The following is a 23880-nucleotide window of genomic DNA, read 5'->3' as shown; positions in this document are numbered from 1 at the left end:
ATTCAGGAGTGAAAAGATGTGGGTTCTCAAAATGGGTAGGGGACAGGGCAACCAAAGGCACTTAGTTATAGATTTAGTATTTTGCTGAGTAAAGCATTAACAAATGTAAAGATAGCTTGAATTTAGAAAGAAGAGTTGGGCACCAAAGGGGAAATACAGTTCATTAACTGAATAAATCAGATATATTTATATCAGGAAGTAAGAGGAAACAAGCATTCTTTATGGGAGAATTTAAAGGCTGATTACTTCAAATATTAGTGACAATAAAAGAAAATTACACAAGTGGTTTGTTAAATTCAAGTAACTATCTTTTTGAGGACACATAATTAATGTACCAAGTGAAAAGTAAATTTAAAAAGCTTTATCATTTAAAATACATTTAAATATTTCTCAATTTCAACAAGTGTCTTCTTCATCTTAATTGAGCCCTTTTTATTAGTTCCTATCCCTGGGAGAACTTATTTTGATTTCAAGAACTTCTGATGAAAAACAGCTGAAAACCAGATGAGATACTTGTTTTTAATACATGTAGAAAGAAGTTGTTTATCTTTTTTGGAAAAATAATTTGTAGCACGCACAAAATTTTATTCATTATTATACAGCAGTCAAGTTAATCTCTTTACCTAAATCTGAGGATAAGTAAATAGCATAAAAATTTAGTGAAGAGTTAATGACTTTTCAAGGACACTCAGCAAACCAGATGGAAACTTCTGAAATGCCTTAACCCCATTTTCTCATTATTCTTTTTGTTGTTAATATTACTAGAATTGCTAATATTCACTTGATTCCCAGTTGAAATTTAAACCTTGATAAAAAAACATTTCACATGGTCAAAGCAGTAGATCATTTAATCTGACATCCTACCACCCACAAAAAATACCTGTGCAGACTGTCTTTCCAGGAGAGTCCAGCATTTGTGGAGTTAGGTATTTCTCAACAGGACTGGTAGACATGGAATCATCTCCTGTAGAAAAAAACTTTGGTAAATGGAACAAATTTCTCATTGCAAGCAATCTTAAACAACCAATAAAAATAGCTCTTTTTAAAATTTTCCTTAAGATGATTTTTTTTAAAAAATTATTTGTTCTTTTTAGTTATACAAGGCAGTAGAATATATTTTGACATATTATATGTATGTGGAATATGACTTCCCTTTTTTGTAGTTGTACATGTTGTGGAGTTACACTAGTCATATATTCATATATGAACATATTGGAAAGTTATGTCCAATTCATTCTACTGGCTCTACTATTCCCATCCCCTGTGCCTTCCCTTCATTCCCCTTTGTCTAATCTGATTAACTTCTAGTCTCCCCGCTTATTGTGTTAGTGCCCACAGATCAGAGAGAACACTCAGCCTCTGCTTTTTTGTGGGGGATTGGCTTATTTCACTTAACATGATAGTCTCCAGTTCTATCCACCCATTTATCGGCAAATGCCATAATTTTACTCTTTTTTATGGCTAGTATTTCATTGCATATATGTACCATATTTTCTTTATCCATTCATCTGCTGAAGGGCACCTAGGTTGGTTCCATAGCTTAGCTATTGTGAATTGAATGCTATAAACATTGATGTGGCTATATCACTATAGTATGCTGATTTAAAGTCTTTTGAGTATATACCAATGATTGGGATAACTGCATCAAATGGTTCCAAGTTTTCTGAGGAATCTCCATTCCGCTTTTAAGAGTGGTTGCACCAATTTGCAGTGCCACCAGCAATATATGAGTGTACTTTTTCTCCCACATAATCACCAATATTTATTGTTACTTGTATTCTTGTATGCCATTCTCACTGGAGTGAGATCAAAGGGCTTTTTCTTTTTTAGTCTTATATTTATATAGCATTTGCAATAGTTATATATTGGGTATGACCAGAGAGATGGCAGTTGATGAAGAAAACCTTTTCTTTAGTGGGATAAACAGACAAGGTTTGAACATCAGAATATGTAGTCAGCTGGAACAATTAAACTAGGACACATGCAGAAGGCTGGAAGTTTCTAACTTTTGGTTTAAACACCATGATTATGAAACTAAAGTGGTTAAGAGCACAATGTTTCAGTAATACTAAAAAGAATCACAACAATTATTATTTTTATACTGTAATTTCAAAAGTAGCTTTACTTTATATAGATTGGGCACTTTTGAGGCATATGCAAACTGCACTTAAAAAACAAGGGGTGAGGAGGTAGCTCAGTGGTAGAGGGCTTGCCCAGTATGCATCATACCCTGGGTTTTATTACCAGAACTAAAAAAAAAAAAAGAAAAAGAAAAAGAAAAAGTCCCACTGTTTTGTAGTCTTATAGATGCTTTGTCTTCACATTTGATTTATCTTCAACTCACACTGATTTACAACATTTTTGCTATAAGTTTTTCTATACTTCATTCAGCTCATGATTCTGAAGTACCAATGCAAGAGGTTGGACAGCCATGGATCTTTTGGAGATAAAGTATGCCCTTGTTATGGTTTCATTGATAATCATTTTTTTTTTTAACATTGCTGTTGGTAAGTCTTGACTGTTTCTTCTTTAATCAAGGCATAACTTTCTTTAACATAGAAAGACCACCTACAATACTAATATTTTGAAAAAAAATAAAGAAAAAGAAAATAAAGTACTAGGCACTGATGGACACTCAGATAACCGGATGTATAGTAGTTACCTGGGTGGAGCTAATCAGATCAGCTGAATATGACTCCAAGGTAGACCTCATATAATCAGATTCTGACCCAAGCATCAAAGGCAAGAGTCATCAAAGTTTGAAATCTTTGGTGACTACTTTGGATTTCTTTTCTTTGAATTCTGCTTGGTTTCTCCTCCACCAATCTCTTTATTCTTCTTTGGTGATAACTATAAAATCTGGTTGAAGGGAACATTTAATCTTATCTGCTAGTTAGGAGTATGTATGAGTTAACTATTCATTTTCCCTAAGAGATGGAATGATTACCTACCTGCCTGTGTTCTCTTGTCCTAGGCCATGCTTATGTGTAAGCTTAGGTAATATTCTAGTTTTCCAGTACCGGCTTCATGATTGACCATCATGGGCACTCCCAACAGATCATAGGTTCACCCCACCACTGTCTTCCTATGGCACCTTCCCCAACTGGCCCCCACCTTGTATACTCCACTCCCATTGCTTGTTAATTAGTGCTGCAGAATTCAACCACCATGACACTAGATAGCATCACAAGCTTTCTAGTCTCAAAATCAGTTCCACAATCCTATTCCACAATCCATTTACTTGTCCCTAACAGACTCCCTTTGGTTCCTAACTGGGGATTGCCCAGATTTTTCCAAGGCACTTTCAATTCCATTCCCCCACAGTTGTCTCTACGGTTTTTTAACATTGACTTCATTGAAAAAAGAGAGGCCAGTAGGAGGAAAACATTCCCTGACCCTTTTTCCCACTTCTAAACATACCTTCTATCTTTGATTAAACCACACAAATAATAACTTTTCCAGGATGGGAGAAAGGAAGGTAAAATACTATCATTCTACATATGCAGCTTCTCTGCCTCAAGCCCTGAAATATTAGAATTAAAAAAATATGCACATTAGAACAGAGAGATGGAGGTTACTAACCCTAGTGCTCCTAGTGCTGCTTCAGGGAGACCACTGAGACCACCACTGAGCTCTCCAGCACTCAGGGAGACCCTTCATGACCAATCTGTCTACAAGTAGCTGCTCAGTCTCATGGGATCATTTGAAGTTTTCTTTTTCAATTTTAATTGTCTTGTCCTTCGTGGTATAATAATAAATATCATGATATCATATTATAGTCTAGTCTCCTCCCATTAGAATATAAGTGTAAGAAAAGCAGGTATTGTTTCATTCATTGCAGGAACTGTCGCTCAATCAATGTCTGGCAGTTGCACAATACAGTATATATTTACTGAATAAAGGGACTATTAATTCTCAATTTTATTGTCTTGCTTTCTCCTCTGCTTTTGCTAAGCAAATAAATATATTTAAAAAAACAGTAAAGGGTTATTGGGCTCTATCTTCTATTCTAGCTATAGTTACATCTCCTTCCTTCATGAGAAAATATACTGCAGGTATATATTCCTTGTCTTTAATGATCATTTTCTATTCTTCCCTCAACCCCCTAGAATCCTTAAATTCCATATGAAGTACTAAATGACAGTTAGGAGTCAGACTGAGTGCTCACACTATTATCTCACTTAATTCCCCACTACTTTTTGGTATTAACATCCCCAGTTAATGGATATGGAAAGTTGAAAATTTCTTGGAGGGTCACAAAGCTGACGAATGATGGATTTGAACCCAGATCTGTCTGGCACTACAGCTCTTCTTCCTTCACTCCAAACACACTAAGGTGTTTTGTAATTTGTCCGTTATGTATTAGTCTCCTCCAAAGGCTGGTGAGTGTCACATAACCCATCTCAATGTGGAGAAAATAAAAATCTTTTTGACAAAACTTTTTTTCTGATCAGCAGTGTAATTACTAGGGCAGGGAGAAAGCTTCCTTGTTTTAACAGGACTCTATAGCATGCACGATGGGCAGGTAGTTAATGAAATTTATATAGAACAATTTTCAATGCTTTAACACTTAAAAGCCATGCTTCTTATATAGGTGGATTCCTTTTATAGAGCTTCTGGTGAACAAATTAGGTTTATACCAGTATACAAGTTCTTTTTTTTTTAACATTTATTTAGTAGTAGTTGGACACAATATCTTTATTTTATTTATTTATTTATATGTGATGCTGAGGATCGAACCCAGTGCTTTGCACATGCTAGGTGAGCGCTCTACTGCTGAGCCACAACCCTAGCCCCACCAGGATGCAAGTTCTCTAAAGCAAAAATTACACAATAAATTCATGAATTTTAAGCACTGACAGAGCACTTTCATTAATGAGCAAAAATAAATGAATAAAAACCTATTACTAAGGCCTTTTATAATTAAAAAATAAAACAAATATCTTAGATATTTCTAATCCTGTATCACTTGCTATGAAAACCAAGGACACCCAAGAACATTAGGACTGAAAGAAAAGGTCTAAAAATGTTAAAAGAATTTCTAAATTCCTCATGTGGCAAGTCCTGCTCTTTTAAGTAAACATGATAAAACACCAGTGCTATGATGTGTGGCCTCGTCGGGGGAATGTTCCTTCTGGGGCTGGGGAAGAGTGCCTTAGAAACAAGAAGACAAATTACATAGTACATGTAAGTTAGAGAACGGAGACCTGCTTTGGTTCTTACACTTACTGCTAGAATAAATCTGAGATAATAATGCTGATTTTTTATTGGCCTTGGTTCTTTTCTTTGCAAGAGAGGATTAGACTAGCAAGGCGTTTTTTAAAAAATAGTGTGCAGGATTTGGAGAAGGTCCCAACACTTTTTTTATACTAATACTGAGATACCATTTGCCTTTTCTGCTGTGTTGATGTCTACGTGTGCAAAAGAAATACTGGGTAAAATTGCTCTACCACCTCAGTCTGAATTGAGGCACTGACAGCAAGCTAAACTGTCATATTCTCCACAGTCACACACATAGTAGAACAATAAACAAGCAGTATGAACTTTAAATTACATTAAATCTTGATCCTTGAGCACATGCCTTTTCACTATTTTGTGTGATTAAATGGTTCACAGAGAAGCATGATGGCTGCCTTGAGGAAAAGCATTCTATTCATCTGTGAAACTAAACTAGCCGCTTTTGCCCCACGGAAAGCATTCCTATCTGAAAGAACATCTGATAGATGTGTGTTGAAATATATTGAAAGAACATGGTCAGATTTGAGTACCTGGCAGACATGTTCTCAAAAATAAACAAATGGAGCTTTCATTACAAGAAAACACTGGAAATATTTGTTGTCAACGATGAAAATAATCTTTTGAGAGGCAACCGGGAAACTAGGATTCACCATCAGAACTTGAAGCTTCCTAATACAGGTGCTTTTCCACTTATGAGGAGGTCAAATACTAATAAGTCCATTTGTTAAGATGAAGAGATTGCAAGAGGAAAATGCATTTTATACACCTAAGGTACCAAACATAGCTTGGCAACTGTATACTGTGGACTACTGGATATTTACCCTTGTGATCTCATGGCTGATTGGAAACTGTGGCTTGTTTCATGAGAAAGTTTCAGGAGAGTTTCTTATGAGAGTGTCATACCACATATTGCTAGCCCAGGAAAAGATCAAAATTCAAAATTTAAAGATGGTTTCTACTGAATGTGTATTGCTTTCACAATACATGTGTGTACTGCTTTATCCTTTCTTACTAGCGTAAAGTTAAAAAAAAAAAAGTAAATTTGGGGAGCATACTTAAGCTCTTTCCAGATGAGACTGGTGGTTACATTAGTGAATATTCTAAAAATATTTTCTAATAAAGCATATGGAAGATCTTCAAAAGTCAGTAAACTCGTTTGTTATCTCTTTCTCTCTTTTGATATGTAGGATCAAACCCAGAGCCTTGTGCATGCTAGGTAAGCACTCTACCACTGAGCTACACCCTAGCCAGGGAACTAATGTTTTCTAAATGACTAAAGTATGATACTGAGACATTAAATAGACTCATTCATGCAAAAAAACCCAAACAAAACAGAATATAAAAACTACACTGACATGATTTAAAATTTCACATTGTAACTAAACTTTAAGAAGAACAATCTGAGAAGTTTGGGTATATATACATAAAATCTTGATCCTTGAGCACATGCCTATACATATATATCTCCAATGATCTGAAAAGGAAAGTTGGATTTTTCCTTTAATATTTCAACATAAAACACAGCACAGCAGAACCAAATATGGGACTCAAAAAGCATCTTCAATAAGCCCGACTTCAAAAATATTTGCAAAAAACATAAGTTAATGTCTGTCTTCTAAATTTGTTTCAGAAAATACTTAATTTTGTTAAACTAGGTTATTTATGCTAAGATGTAATGAGCTCATTGTTATATTAAAATGAATTCATACATATGCAGTTTCTGCTTATAATCACTATTATGGTAAATATAGATAGATAAAACCTACATAGATTGTCTTTAGAGTTCTCAATAATTTTTAAGAATGCAAAGTTGTTCTGAAGCTAACATGCTTGAACAGCTGAATTAGATAAGATCTGATATTTAATCTCTTTTGAGAGTCTATGATAGTGTGTGTGTGGGGGGGTATCAAGTCTGGAGATATTTTGCTTGTTTTGTAAGATTTTATTCCTTTCACATTTGTTTCCTTGAGGATATAATATGGCAGCTCAATAAGAGAATTTTGGTAATAAAGTGTTAAAATGTAATTTGTCCTGATAAAATATTTATTATTAAAATATTACTAGTTGACAACATTAGAACACAGGTTAAATAATAAAATTCTTGACAAAAATCTTCCAAATATATAATACTTCAGAAACTTATCTTACTTAATTTGAATTGATATTCATAGACTATGTCATAAATCATGTTCAAACTGATTCCCAATTTGAAGAAATATCACCAGATTCTCTTGGTAGTATTATATATATACTGCTGTTTTAAAAAGCAAGATGCATTCAAAATCATTTAAAATTATTTTATCAAAACCAAATTACCATAAGGTGCTCATTCTAGTATAATCTGGATGCTGGAATTTCTGTAAATATTTTTAGGATTTTGATGCCAATTAATTAAGAGATAAGAACATTATGTTGACTATTAAAAGCATTACTAGTGATTTATGAATTTCTACTCCTACCAATATTATACTTTTAGGACAAAAATGCCTACCTTATATTTTTGGCCTGCTGAACATCCTAAATACCCTGTCAAACTACTTGGCTTTTATCCCCGCACAACTCATCATACCAACCATCTGCATAAATAAAGATGCAAGCATCTGCTATATGGCAAATGGTCTCAGGGGCAGATGTTTCTATCCTTGTGTTCATGTCATTGGGGCTGGATACATTATTTGAACAGATGTACACAATCTGAAAGTGTTGTGTCCCACAGTGAAATGTTTCCAACTGCTTTCTATCAAAGTACATAAATGCTATTTGCACCTGCATTTATGTTAATGATATAAAGGCAGCAGGGGTTCTGACAAAGTGAGATGTGATGCTATGAAATATATTTACATGGTTAATTGGAATTTCTGAGACTATGCTGCCAAACGGCCACACTGACATTGATACATGCTTGAGTAAATTGTCTGATTACCAGCGTGTTTTTTAAGTACTAGAAATATGGTTATTTCAAAACAACAAAATAATTAATTATCTGAATCTACTAACTTTAATATTTTATACCAAAATAAAATATGCATGGTCTACTTGATAGGTTTTAGGCCACCCAGGCCGTTTCCAAGGATAGGTATACAGATATGTATGTGTTTTCCATTTGTTATTCTGTCAACACATAACATGCTAATAATGCACAGTGGTACTTTGCAGAAGTTATTACATCAGAAAGTTCCAATTTCTAACATTAAGGAGTTAACCAAAACCAGCTTGAAAATGTCAATTTGTACTTGGTCTGTGACATAAAAAGTACCAAAAGTCCAAGAACAGCATTTACACCACTTGTTAAGATCAAAATGTTTCCACATGTATTTCACATATTTGGAAACATAATATTTTGGAAATACATAAAGAATGATTTTTTTCCCTCTAATAACGAGGTCACAAAGTAATGCTAACCACTAAATGCAAAGCGCTAAACTCTAGTGGTTCTCCTTGCTACTACTGTGCATTTATATGCAAGGGCTGGATAGTCAAATAAGTTACAATAGTAGTTTTCTTTACAGCTTTACTAAGCTAAAAGGTTGTGGTCAATTTCAAATAATACATTACTACTTTTATTAATTTGAAATTTATAATATTAACTGTGCTCAAAGACATTGTATTTGAGATAAATATTATCCAAAATCACTTTTTTAAAAAAATATATTTATTTATTCTAATTTGTTATACATGACAGCAGAATGCATTTCAATTTATAGTACACATCAGAGAGCACAATTTTTCATGTCTCTGGTTGTACACAAAATAGAGTCACACCATTCGTATCTTCATACATGTACTTAGGGTAATAATGTCCTTCTCATTCCACAGTCTTTCTTACCCCCATTTCCCTTCTCTTACCTTTCCTCCCCTTTGCCTTATCTAAAGTTCTTCCATTCCACCCATGCTCCCCTGCCCCATCCCCATTATGGATCAGCATCCTCATATCAGAGAACAGATGGCCTTTGGTTTTGGGGATTGGCTTACTTCACTTGGCATAATATTCTCCACCTCCATCCATTTACCTGCAAATGCCATGAATTTATTTTCTTTTAATGCTGAGTAGTATTCTATTGTGTATATATACCACACTTTCTTTATACATTCATCTACTAAAGGGTATATAGGTTGGTTCCACAATTTAGTTATTGTGAATTGTGCTGCTATAAACATTGATGTGGCTGTGTCCCTGTAGTATGCTGTTTTTAAGTCCTTTGGGTATAGATCAAGTAGCTGGGTCAAATGGTGGTCCCATTCCAAGGTATCCAAGGAATCTCCACACTGCTTTCCATATTGGTTGTACCAATTTGCAAGTCCACCAGCAATGTATGAGTGTGCCCTCCCTCCCACATCCTTGCCAAAACTTACTGTTGTCTATATTCTTAATAGCTGCCATTTTGTCTGGAGTGAAATGAAATCTTAGTTTTGAATTGCATTTCTCTAATTGCTAGAGATACTGAACATTTTTCATGTATTTGTTGATTTATCATATATCATCTTCTGAGGAGTGTCTGTTCAGTTCGTTGGCCCATTTATTGATTGGGTTATTTGTTTTTCTAGTGTTAATATTTTTGAGTTCTTTACATATCCTAGAAATTAGTGCTCTATCTGATGTACTGTGGTAAAATGTGCTCCCATTCTGTAGGCTCTTTATTCACCTCACTGATTATTTCTTTTGCTGAGAAGCTTTTTAGTTTGAATCCTTCTTATTTGTTGATTCTTGATTTTACTTCTTGTGCTATAGGAGTCTTATAAAGGAAGTCAGGGCCTAATCTGATGTGTTGAAGATTTGAACCTATTCTTTCTTCTATTAGGCACAGGGTTTCTGGTTTAATTCCTAGGTCCTTGATCCACTTTGAGTTGAGTTTTGTGCATGGTGAGAGATAGGGGCTTAATTTCATTTTGCTGTATATGGGTTTCCAGTTTTCCCAGCACCATTTGTTGAAGAGGCTATCTTTTCTCCAATATATGTTTTTGGTTCCTTTGTCTAATATGAGATAACTGTATTTATGTGGGTTTGTCTCTGTGTCCTCTATTCTGTACCATTGGTCTACAAGTCTAGTTTGGTGCCAACAACACACCATTTTTGTTACTATGGCTCTACAGTATAGTTTAAGGTCTGGTATAGTGATGCCACCTGCTTCACTCTTCTTGCTATGGATTTCTTTGGCTATCCTGGGTCTCTTATTTTTCCAGAAGAATTTCATGACTGCTCTTTCTATTTCTATGAGTTATGTCATTGGGGTTTTGATTGGAATTGCATTAAATCTGTATAGTTTTTTGGTAGTATGGTCATTTTGACAATATTAATTCTGCCTATCCAAGAACATGGGAGATCTTTCCTTCTTCTAAGGTCTTCTTTAATTTCTTTCTTTAGCATTCTGTAGTTTTCATTGTAGAGGTCTTTCACCTCTTTAGTTAAGTTGATTCCCAAGTATTTATTATTCTGCACATTATCCTCAAATATCTACTTATGGAATTTCATGGTCATTTATATGCATACTTATGTACATATGCAGAACAGGGAAAAATATGTACCACCTGACATGTATAATTCCCAGATGAGGTCAAACTAGGTGGTGCTCTCCTTTTTTGTTTTAGCTCTTATACTGTAAACAAGAGTCTTTTCAATGGTCTATTTAGTGCCATGTTTTTGCATTTTTATGCCATTTCTTGTCAGTTTCACCATTTAGAATGACCCTCAATCATAGTGTTGAAGTTCTATCTAGTGTTCATAAGCACAAAAAATCTGCAGTGTGCCTTATGGAGAAAGTAAGCTTTGCTGAGGCATGAGTTATAGTGCTGTGTTTGTAAGTTCAATGTTAATGAATCAACAGTATATATTAAGTAAGGTGTCTGCAAACAGACACACACATAAAATAAAATTATGCATTGATGGTTGTCAATGTGTTGTAACCAGATGTCCATAGAAACCTAACCTTGTACATGTCCCAGGAGTGATGGTTCAGTATGTGTTAGATTCTTTGTTCTCAGAGACTTTATAGAATATAACTATTGCAAGTGATGAGAACTGGTTGTACCTTATCTCACTTAACTATCACAGAACAAGAATTATTATCCCCATTGGACAAATGAAGGGACTAAGGTTTACTGATTTATTCATGATCACAGAAAACCTAAGAAGAGCAGAAGAATGACCAGCGTTCTTTAACCAGACTGAGGAGAAAGCAGAGATGGGGAGGAGGAAAAGAAAACCTAGAAAGGAGGCTTAAGAAAATCATTTTCATATAAGGTTTTAAAAAAGTGAAACTGTGGTTAGACAACAAGAAAAACTACTTTTAGGTTAAGTCCTCATAGAGTAAACACCTAGTACAGGCAGCCCAGTGCTATTCATCAAAACAGCGATAAGAGAGCGGAGCTGAGTTGGGTCTTCCTTTTCCCCCTTTGCTCTTTGCTGGTTGCTTCTTCAAAGGCAATAAATATTGGTTAAAGAATATTTGATTTTATTGACCTCAGAACTCCTGCTGGGTGTTTCATTAAAAAGAAGGAGAAGGAGGAGGAGGGTTAGGAGGGGGAGGAGGAAGGGAGAGGAGGGAAGGGAAGGAGGAGGGGGAGAGGGAGGAAGAGGAAAAGGCTTAAAACATTTTGATATGAAATGAGAGTTTAAAGCATCTACAACATAATTTAATATGCATTTGAGAACTCATTACATGCCAGGGTGCTTAAAACCCTGCAAAGATAGAAAATTCATCAAGAGCTTTATAAAAGACCTAATTGATACTAAGTGTCCAAGGTAAGTAAGATCTTTCCCCACAATTTTTTTTCAAACATAAATATTCACTAGGTATTCCAACTGTTCCTTGAGTTTTAAAATGCTATCTTCACTAATGCCAAATTATTTAAGGCTGTACAATCTAAGTATATTCTTTAATGTCTATAAGACATAAGAATATATATTTTGGATGTGTCCTATTTATTTTAAAAATATTTGATCAAATAAGAAGATTCAGGCTTTTAAAAATAACAATAATGAATTGGAATTATAATGATTGTAGCTTTACACAAATAATGAACAAATTTTGAAAATTAGTAGTAGTTGGAGAGCAGGCTTAGCTCACTGCAGTGTTTCTGGGGGAGCCATTAAGACCCACAGTGTTGACACCTCAAAGCATCCACCCACTTCTTAAGTGTTCTAAGTAGAAATAATGCTCATGATGTGAAAACTACATTTAAGCAATACAAATGTTATGACAGAATTGAGAAAAATTGTAGAAGACCTATTTAAGAAGACCCTTCTCATCTGCAACAGACCTTGCCTTGGAAACTGCAAAATTGAGTTTTAAAACTGACAAATGACTAAGAATTTTGAATGACTTCCATAAAACATTTCCTCAACTGGACTTAAATGAAGACTCTTTTCTGATCAATAAACAGCAGAGAATTAAAATTCATCCTGCCCTATCTAAGCTGCAAACTTCAGTCCTCAATTGGCATAATCACAATTATAAATTATAAATTATAAATCAATTATAAATTATAAATCTCCCTGTCTGAGAACCATTTGGTGATGTTGCTCACCTGCTTATCAGACCGGTAAATAAATTCACCTGCATTTTCAATCATTGGTGATTATCTTTCAAATTCAACGAATCTAAAGTAGAAGTTACAACTATTGTTGGCCTTATTATGTTATTTTCATGTGTTTTTTAAAAATGCAGTTTATCACTGACTATATTTACTCTTTTCCAACACAAAATACTCATTCTTACATTTCTATTAGGACATCATTTGAAACTACCAAGGAAAAGAAGAAAGCTATAGCAAAATTATAGGAAATCTTATTCCCAAATCCTTAAGGTGAGAGAGAGAAAACTGAAACAAGTCTGACAAATTTTTGGAGACTATTTTAATCTCCCTAAGTGTTTAAAATAAATAATAATATCACACAGAAAGGAACAATGACAACATTACAATGATTCATCATTAGAGTGATATTACATTGTTAAAGTTCTTTCTCTGAGATTAGTAATACCTGGAGCATGCTTAGCTAAATGTGGTTGTACAGGGGGCCATTAAGACTCACTCAAAGCAAATTCTCTTTCCCCCCTTTAAATAAAAGGAACTAGAATTTCTCATTAGTTTTCTGTATTCATACTGTTGCTAGTTCTTCCTAGCTTTAAACCTGCATTTCTGGTTGACTTCTGTATATAATGTGTTGAGCAAATGTCATCTCTCCACCAGCTCAAAATCTCTGGCTTTATCAACTGTCTTCACCCAGGTTTCCTACATTAGAATATTCACTTATAATGTAGTTTCAATGTAGTTAATTACTTTATGTCTACCATTTCAATAAGAATCTGTGTTGTCTGAAATTCTAGGCACTTTATGATTTAATCTTTGAATACCTCATAACATCTGATATCATTTCTAGTAAGAATAACCTTGATCATCTCCAAATCAGTTTCCACCATATGAATGTTTGGTAAGGTATAATATGCTGGTGGAATGCATTTCCCTTAAGCCCTAACATCTGTTGATGGTGTCCTACTTGAATTTCATACTTATATTTGTATGTTTCTATAAGTCAGAAATTCAAAAGTCTCACATTTATAAACAACTTATCAGTAGCTTGTTAAGTAAATAAATCAGCATTTAATAAATAGCATGAGCCCATCAAACTAAAAGATTATATTTTCTGACAGAAATGTAAATAATCATAATAAATAAATCTGATATTTTTATTTCCTAAACAATATTAGTATTATCCAGGATATGCAGAAAGCACTTGAATGAATTAATAAGGAAATTAATGGATAACTGGACAATTCTTAGGACTCATATATATTGTTTTTCTTTAATGAAGTGAATCATCATAATATGTCATAATTTCTGCCTACTTTGATTTAAGATCACTTTAAGCATCTATGTATCTAATTAAGCATTTATCAAAGAAGAAAAAGAGGGTTGATCAAAAAATTATTAGAAAACTTTATAAATTTATGATGTGACACTGGGGACAAATACCTTTACTTTTTGATAGTTCTGGGTTCAAATCTTGAATCAGTGACTTACTGGTTGATGATTTTGGCAAAAGTAACTAATCTCCCTAAATGTTTAAAATAAAGATTTATCAGCATACTACAGTGATGCAACCACATCAATGTTTATAGCAGCTCAATTCACAATAGCTAAACTATGGAACCAACCTAGATGTCCTTCAGCAGATGAATGAATGAATAAAGAGATTGTGGGCCGGCTCAGCGGCACAAGCATGTAATCTCAGTGGCTTGGAGGGCTGAACCAGGAAGATCACAAATTCAAAGCCAGCCTCAGCAAAAGTAAGGTGTTAAGCAACTCAGTGAGACCCTGTCTCTAATAAAATATAAAATGGGACTGGGGATAAGACTTAGTAGCGGAGTGCCCCTGAGTTTAATTCCCAGTAACAAAACAACAACAAAGAAATTGTGGTATATATATGCAATGGAATATTACTCAGCTTTAAAGAAGAATGAAATCATGGCATTTGCCAATAAATAGACAGAACTGGAGAATAAATATCATGCTAAGTGAAATAGGCCAATCCTAAAGAACCAAAGGTTGAATGTTTTCTCTGATGTGTGGATGCTACTTCATAATAAGGGGGGTGGGTAGGGAAGAATAGAGGTACTTTGGATTAGACAGAGGGGAGTAAAGGGAGGGGAGGGGGTATGGGCTAGGAATGATAGTGCAATGAATTGGACATTATTAACCTATGTGCATATATGAATACATGAGCTGTGTAACTTTATATCATGTACAACCAGAAGATTGAGAAGTTATACTCCATTTATGTCTGATGTGTCAAATGCATTCCACTGTCATGTACAAATAATTAGAACAAATTTAAAAAGATTTATACTCAACTTACTGTGAGAACTAAATAAAAATAAGGGATGTAAAGTTGTAGGCTTAGTGACTATCATCCTGGAGGCACATGGTTAATTGAGTTCTTTTTTGGTTTTATGTCTTTTCTCTGTCAAATTTCAGGTTTGGGGCTTAAGCATATATGGTTCTAAAAAAGACTGAGGAGAAAGTTAATAGGACTACTAAATTTCCACCTAGTAGACTAATGGAGTCTTATTTTCTGGCTGTGTCAATGGAAATAACTAAGATTATACAATAGTGCAGAGAGGCAGACACACAAAAACAAAGCAAATAAGCCTTATGGAAGCAAAGCAGGCAAGAGGTGTGAGGGGTGACATGCTTTATTTCTCTTTATCAGCGAACATATAAACAGCTCATTGCTTAATTATTCACTATACAAACTTATAACATCTTAGAGAGATATCTAGTGATTCTAGTCCTTTTTTTTTTGGTACTGGGATTTGAACCCAGGGGCACTCAAACACTAAGCCACATCCCCAGTCCTTTTTATATTTTATTTTGAGACAGGATCTAGCTAAGTTGCTTAGGGCCTTGCTAAATTGCTGAGGCTAGCTTTGAACTCATGATCATCCTGTCAAAGCCTCCTGAGTTACTGGGATTACAGGTGTGTGCCACCACATCCAGTTCCTAGTCTTTATAGTACAGAAATTGAGGATTAGGGTCAAAATAACTTGTCTGACTTTCCATAGGTGATGATAAAGGGTTCTGGGAAAGGAGCCCAGATTTCCTGATACTTGATCCATTATTCTTTCTTTTAAGCAATTATGCCTATGCTTGCTGCTCAGGTAGAGAAAGTTAACACTAGTTAGGATACTGAATTTCCAAACCCTCCATCAGCTATTGATCACTATACTAATCTTCCAAAGGATATACCAGAGAACTCAGAAAATTCATGCTCTTGATTCCCACTTAGGTTCTCTCTTTGGCCTCCCACCCCCATTTCCTTTCTTGCCCTAGTGTTCAGAGCTGGGCTTTGTGTGAGTCTTAAGGACATTGGCCCTCCCTTTGGCCCAATGCCTGGATGAGATCCAAGTCAAGATTTTTTTCCATGATTACTTTCCATAGCTTCCCTTGGATCATGTTTGTCCTTCTAAGGTCACTAGACACTTTAAACAGAGGCAGCCTCAGAGTTATCCCACTGACCAGCCTCCTAAGAGGGAGAAAGCCCACATATCAGTAACAATTATAGAGTGTAATAGTTACTATCATCTTATAATTGGTTATTCTATAATCAATAATATGCTGATGGTTTACATAAATTATTTCTTTTAGTCTTCATATCCTATAAGGTGGGATTAATTATCTTTAATTTAGAGATTTATAGATAAGGAAGCTGATATCAAGTGATACATCTAAGGTTATATAATTGATAGAATTAAATGATAAAAGCAGATTCCATACTTTTAAGAGCTATGATACTACCTTTTCTTTGGTAGAGAGATCAAAAAGTATTTGCTCCATTTAAGGATTCTTTATAGCAAATTCTCTCCTTTCAACTAAAAGCTACATCTTCTACTAAGGTGGTCCAATTTTGCATCTTTAAAGATAACATTTTCTCTTAAACCCATGTCAAATCTTCTGTTCTGTTTAGAAGAGTTAAGGTAGGGGCAGAGGAAAGATTTGCATTTCTCCTATAGGTTAGAGTGTGCCCTTTAGAGGGAGGACAATTCAATTATTCTTTATTAAGAAAGGACTCTACTTCCACCTATAAACTGTTTTTCTGAAAGCTCCAGAGGCTCCTGTTAAAAAATTCATTATTTCTATCAATTTTATGGAGCGGAAACAGTTTTTATTATCTGTTTATTTTTAAATGTGCATGAGAATAAATAGGCCAGAGAAATGTACAAGCAAATATTCTCTTTCCACACATGTGTTCCCATATGTATATTCATGTGTGTGTGTGTGTGTGTGTGTGTGTGTGTGTGTTTTCTATTCACTAAAACCCATGTTGTTCTGCTTCAATAAGGCCAACATATTGTCAGTTCAATGATATCTATCAGTGCCAGCTAACTGCCAGCAAATGGGATGGGTTCTGGGAGTTTTGCATGGAATGACATGGCCCTGCTCTCAAGGAGCTAATAGTCTAATAAAGGAGATACAGGTCCTTATAACTCAGGAATCCACAGCACTCAACTTACCAAGGAACATGAATTTCACATAAATTAAAAGGTTTGCTTCTAATTCTAGGAAATGAGTCACCTTATGATTAGAGGGTAGTGACATTAAATATATCAATTAAAATTATTTTATTATAGTGTACACATTACCATCTTCCTCAGCACGGCTTATCTTACCTTGATCTTTGGGTGGTACTGATAGAGGATTCTGCATTATGGTGAGTTTGACTTGAATGGTAACTTTCCTAAATATAACCGAGCACAAATAATAATTAGAAAATAATTGAGGTGTCATGTTAAATACATGCTAAAATTTAAATTATAATGTTTTTATAAGTAATTCTATTTATAATTACATGACTAATAAGAAATGAACTAAACTAGTAACAATTGATGTTTTTAGTCCTCTTCTTACTTTTCTACAAACAAAATTTTACTGAATATACCAGACTGGACCTGGAGAGGGATGCAATAACACATTGAGTCAGGGGCCCTACCTGAATCCCTACTCTTATCAATCCATGTGTGTGTAAGTTAAGATTCCCTGAAAATACCATTCTGGATAATTATATTTCATATATTCTTTTTAGGAAGAAATAACTAAAATGCTTAACAATATAGGTAAAGGTAATGTAATTGCAATATATTCATTTAATAAACTATAATCTAGTAATTAAAAACATGATTATAAAGATTACATAGTAGCATAGAAAATGCTGATATAGTGCATTGATGAAACATATTTAATGACACACAGAACATTATAACTATAGGAAAAAACGAAGGCATTTTTCCACATGGTAGAAAATATGTTTGAAAGTAAAACACAAAAACTAGTGACTATGAGGGTCTCCTTCCATTTCCATAGTTTCCCGGAGACCCTCATTGTTACACAAAATTGCATATAAGAGTTTGTGAGGGGAGAGGGGAAAAAAAAAACAAGGGAGAGAATTAAACAACAGCAGATGGGGTAGAGAGGGAAGATGAGAGGGAAGGGGAGGGGGGATAGTAGGGGATAGGAAAGGTAGCAGAATACAACAGTCATTAATATGGTATTATGTAAAAATGTGGATGAGTAACCGATGTGATTCTGCAACTTGTATTTGGGGTAAAAAATGGGAGTTCATAACCCACTTGAATCAAATGTATGAAAGATGATATGTCATGAGCTTTGTAATGTTTTGAACAACCAATAAAAAAAAACAAGAAAAAAAAAACTAGTGACTATATTAAGTATTGACAAGAAAGTAGAAGAAATGGAAATCTTATATGCTGCTAGTAATAATGTAAAATAGTAGTTACTTTTAAAAATAGTTTGGTAATTTTTCCAAAAGCCAAGATACATCTACTATGGGATCCAGCTAATCCCTTCCTACTTTCCCAAGAGAAAAGAAAGCATATATCCACACATAGACTTGTACAGAGAACGCTCACAACAGCTTTATTTGTAGTAGCCCCCAATCAGAAACAACCCAAATGTACACCAACAGATGGAAAGTGTGAACAGATAAAGGAACACTGCTAAACAATTTAAAGAAACAGACCATTAATCCACATTACAATGGAATGAATCTGCAAGAACACTGTTATTTGAAAGAAGCTAGACAAAAAAAAAAAAAAAAAAGCATATACTGTACGATGCTATTAATATATAAGATTTCAGAAAATACAAACTATAGAAATAGACTGATAGTTGTCTGGAGTCAGATGACAAAGGAAGTGTGGAAGGAAAAGTCAAGTTGGCACAAGAAATATCCCTTGAGGCAAAAGATGCATTCATTGTCTTGATTGTGATTATAAACTGTCAAAAAATAAATAAAATTGATTTAAAACTGCTAAATAAAGCAGGGCATATCTTTATAAAGAAGTTATTTAAAAATGTTTCTTAAAATTTTTAAATGTGAAAAATGCTTATGATATGTTCTTGTATCAAAGCATTGGTTATCAAGTAGTATGGGTCATTTTTCCCCCATATATTCATGAGAACAACTAGCAAATATTAACAGTGGTTACCTCTGAGTCAGGCATTAAATTATTATTTAATATCCATTTTACGCTTATTGGAATATTACAAAATTTCTCCAATGAATAAATACTACTTTTGCAATCAGAAAAAAATTAAATTATTTTGAAACACTATCATGTACTAAAAAAGGAATGTAATCATAATTATTTTTATTTTATAGACTGATATATAACTTAAAATTGTACATATTAATGGGGCCCCATGTGGTGTTTCAGTATATGTATGCACTCTGTAATGCTTAAATTAGGTTAAACATATGTATCTCCTTGATCATCTATCGGTTTTTCATGGAGAAAACATTCAATATGTTTTCTTCTAGCTTTTTGAGATATACAGTACATAATTGTTACCTACAGTCACCCTACCAGGCAACAGCTTCTTATTCCTATCCAACCGTAACTTAGTACTCATTGATCAACATTTCCTTATTCCCTACACTCCATCCTTTAGTAACCACCATTACACTTCTCAACCTCTATGAAATTAACTTTTTTCTATTTGACATATGAGTGAGATCATTAGGTATTTGTCGTTCTGTGCCTGGCTTATTTCACTGAACATAAGGATCTTCATTCCTATCCAAGTTGTCACAAATAATAGGATTTCATTCTTTTCCTGGATAAATAGTATTCCATCATGTGTATATGACACCTTTTCTTTAGTCATTCATTAGTTGAAAGACACTTCCATTGATTCAGTATCTTGGCTACTGTCAACAGTGCTGAAGTACTGCATGTGAATGCAGAGGTCTGTTCAACATACTGACATCATTTCATTTGGATATATGTACAGTAGCAGAATTTTTGGATTATAAGGTAAGTTCTATTTATAACTTCTTGAGGAACCTTCATACTGGTTTCCATAATAGCTCTACTAATTTATATTACCACCAGTTATGTGCAAGGATTCCCTAGATAAAGCCGTTCTTACTGGGGAAGATGATATCTTACTGTGGTTTTGATTTGCCATTTCCCTGATGATTAGTGATATTGAACATTTTTTTCATATACTTGATTGTCATTTGTATGTCTTTTTTTGAGATGTATCTATTTAAGTACTCTGCTCATTTTTAAATTGGGTTATTTATTGATTTTTCTTTTGGATATCAACCCCTTATTACATATATATAGTTTGCAAATATTTTTTCCTATTCTGCAGGTTGTATCTTTATTCTGATTGTTTCCTTTGCTGTACAGAAGCTTTTTAGTGTGATCATTTGTCTCTTTTTGCTTTTGTTTCCTGTGGTTTTGGGGCTCTTGCCCCCAAACTCCTTTTTTAATGTCCTGAAGCCTCTTCTCCCCTATGTCGTCTTCTAGTAGTTTCACTGTTTTACATCTTACTTAAATTTGCAATCCACTTTGAGTTGATTTTTATTTTTTATTTTTTTATTTTTTGAGTTGATTTTTATAACTGGTCAGAGGTAAGGGTCTGGTTTATTCTCATGCATGTACACAACTTATCCTTAGCACTGTTTACTGAAGTCTTTCCATTCTCCAGTGTTTTTAGCACCCTATTGAAAATCAGTTGGCTATACATGCTAGGGGTTATTTCCAGGCACTCAATTCTGTTCCATTTGTCTCTGTGTTTGTTTTAAAGGAATACAATGCTGTTTTGGTTACTATAGTATTGTAGAGTATTTTGAAATCAGGTAATATAATAAAATATCTTCATCTTTGTTCTTTTTGTTCAAGGGTGCTTTGGCTATTTGGGGTATCAAAATAATTTTAACTGGATGTCCAATATCATGGTATCTAAGGTAGAAAACTCACTCAAAAGTCACACTGTGTTTTGGTTTTCCATATTTTTATTGGTGCATTATAATTATACATAATGATGGAATCCATTGTTACATATTTGTACGTGTATGTAACAATATCATTTGGCCAGTTCATTCCCCTTTCCTTTCCCTCCTCCCTCCCAAACTCCCTTTCTTCTACTCTATTATCTCTCTTGGATTTTCATGACATACTCCCACACACTACCCGCCCACCTTTTCTTCTCTAGCTTCCACATACATATGTGAGAAAACATATGGACTTTGACTTTTTGATTTTGGCTTATTTCATTTAATGTTAAGTTGATGTTCTCAAGTTCTATTCACTTTCCTACAAATGACATAAACTCATTCTTCTTTATGGCTGAATATAATTCCATTGCATATATGTGCCACATTTTCTTTACAGTTCATTCACTGACAGACACCTAGGCTGGTTCCATAGTTTGGCTATGATCAATTGTGCACTAGAAACACATATGTACCACTATAGGAGCCACGCTATCTTTCGCTGTCAAGTATAGCACTGCTATAGTTTCATCCTATTGTAATCATGAAAAATGAAAATATTTTGTAGTTAATACACCTAACACTTAGTAAACAAAACATCTTGCATAAACACAATATTGCATTTTCTGACTAGCTTGGATGATAGTCGATTATATAAATATATTAGAGGAAAAGATGTATTAAATAGTCACATAAAATCTAACAGTATTTTTCCAACTTCACACAAGAAAAGTCAATGTGCATTTTTACAAAAGGCACCATGGTATAATAATAGTAGCAGGCACTGTGTCCTTCACAGTATATAACAATATGTAAAATTACAACCTGACTTTTCTTTCTTGAATTGTTAAAAAGTATATTAAGCAGAAAAATCTATCAAAAGGGGGCAAAAATTAAAGAATGCACACAGTGAATGCCATCAATTATGGCAAGTTTTAATATAATGAGCTTTACAAATCACTCATATGATTACTTTTGATTTTAGTTAATATATTATATTTAAACAGAGTTGATTAAAAATGAAAATTAGGTGAATTGGTTACTTGGGAAAGTGACAGCTTGATGGTGCTAGAAATGGAAATTTTCCATTTACTTCTTGTTCAGGAAGCCTAAGGCAGACACTGCCTTGTCTTTGTTATGCTGCCTTGCCAAGACTCCTAAAAATAAATTTAGATAAAGACCTTAGAGAATAAAAGATAATCATTTGTTCCATGCTCAATAAGCTTATTAACATTAGCCCATGTTGTGAGTTAGTGTGATAAGTGCATGCTCTTGTATATGTGGGTACCAATCACAAAATTACAATGTAGATGTCAGTCTAGATGATTATTTCCAGGAAGCGATTTCCAAGGGAATAAACATGTCATACATCACCAGACAGACATACTGTTATTCAGATAACTGTAATAATGTAATAAATTTGGCCAGGAACTTGAAATGTGAAAATAGAGAAATGGAAATATATGAAAACAGTAATGAGTCTTTTGGTGTCTTAAACAGGTTCTGCTTTATTCACTGAGATACTACTATTAACCTGCCACATTTAGGTAGCTGTTCCTTTGACAGGCCATTTTCCACTTTTGATCCTACTATAATCTTGTGCCTCTGGATTCTAAAACATAGCATGGTGATAGTCCCACAAGATTTTAGGTTTGAAGTTAGAATTAGAGTCAGCAAGCCCATGGATGACTTTTCTTTTATAAAATGGGCTTGGTTTACTAATAGCATCCTACCTTATGACTGTAATGCAATTTATTTATTTATTTATCCATTTATCCACTGATAGACATTTGAATTGTTGCCAATTTTTGGTTATCATAAATAAATAAATCTAAATACTTGTGCCCACTTTTTGTGTAGATAAATGTTTTCATATCTCTTGGGTAAAACTTTAGGAGTAGAGCCAGGTGGCCCATGCCTATTATCCTAGGCGCTCCGGAGGCTGAGGCAAGAGGATTATGAATTTAAAACCAGCCTCAGCAATTTAGCGAGGCCCTAAGAAACTCAGTGAGACCCCGTCTCTAAATAAAGCATAAAAAAGGGCAAGAGATGTGGCTCAGTGGTTAAACACCTTTGGGTTCAATCCCCAGTACCAAAAAACAAAACAAAACAAAACAAAACAAAAATGTAGGAGTGGAATTGCTGGGTGATATACAATTTTATAAGCAATTACCTATTTTCCACAGTGGTTGTGGTATATTTCACTAATTAAAAAAAAAAAAAAAAAAAAAAACTACTTCTAAGCAATGATGGAATCCATGTTTCTCAAGATCAAAAAGACTTCAATACTTTAAAGCTCATTTTGTTAAAATAGCATAAGTTTATAGTATATAAGTCCTGACAATAATAATATTAATCATTTTCTGAATTATAGTAAATGCTTATTCCTGTTTTAATGTATCCTATTTAAGAACTGAATAAAAATAAAATTCTCAATTTGATATTAAAGGATTAGAGAAGCTAAAACTATCTACAGAATAAATTTTGATCCACTTAGTAAATTCTTAATGCTTATATTGATATTTACATTAGTACAATGTATTAATGTTTGACAAACTCCTTCCTTTCTTAAATAGTTGCACATGGCTAAAAAAAAAAAGTCCTTCCTCAGACTCAGATATTTTAAAATATCAGTCACTGATACTCTGTGAAATGGTTCAGAGTCATTCTGAGAAACTAATTAAAGATCTTTCAAGGAAATTCCTATTCTACTACTTGGAGTTGCAGAAACTTTGGAAGTAATCCTACTTTCCCTGAATTTTTAGACCTATTAAGATGATGTTCCCAAAGGCACATGACTACTCACCAAATCAAAAATGCTAGAAGACTAGACCACTAATTTCCAA

At 34.0% G+C, this 23880-nt stretch overlaps 1 protein-coding gene across 18 annotated transcripts in view; it reads right to left on the bottom strand.

Annotated features, from left to right (window-relative positions):
- Nucleotides 1-23880, bottom strand: part of Znf438 (zinc finger protein 438) — a 194530-nt gene that overhangs the window by 13161 nt on the left and 157489 nt on the right. For 15 of the 18 annotated variants that reach the window (XM_071599913.1, XM_071599912.1, XM_071599917.1 and 12 more), the window contains 2 exons: nucleotides 17403-17470; nucleotides 881-964 (listed from right to left, as the gene is read on the bottom strand). In XM_071599913.1, the coding sequence (XP_071456014.1) occupies nucleotides 881-964; nucleotides 17403-17470 (152 nt within the window). The remainder of the gene's footprint in view (nucleotides 1-880; nucleotides 965-17402; nucleotides 17471-23880) is intronic. The other 3 variants (XM_071599925.1, XM_071599926.1, XM_071599927.1) reach the window with 1 other exon arrangement.

This window comes from Marmota flaviventris, chromosome 12 (assembly GCF_047511675.1).
Source record: "Marmota flaviventris isolate mMarFla1 chromosome 12, mMarFla1.hap1, whole genome shotgun sequence".
In the NCBI taxonomy this organism is placed as follows: domain Eukaryota; kingdom Metazoa; phylum Chordata; class Mammalia; order Rodentia; family Sciuridae; genus Marmota; species Marmota flaviventris.
This window is presented reverse-complemented; position numbering and strand designations above follow the sequence as displayed.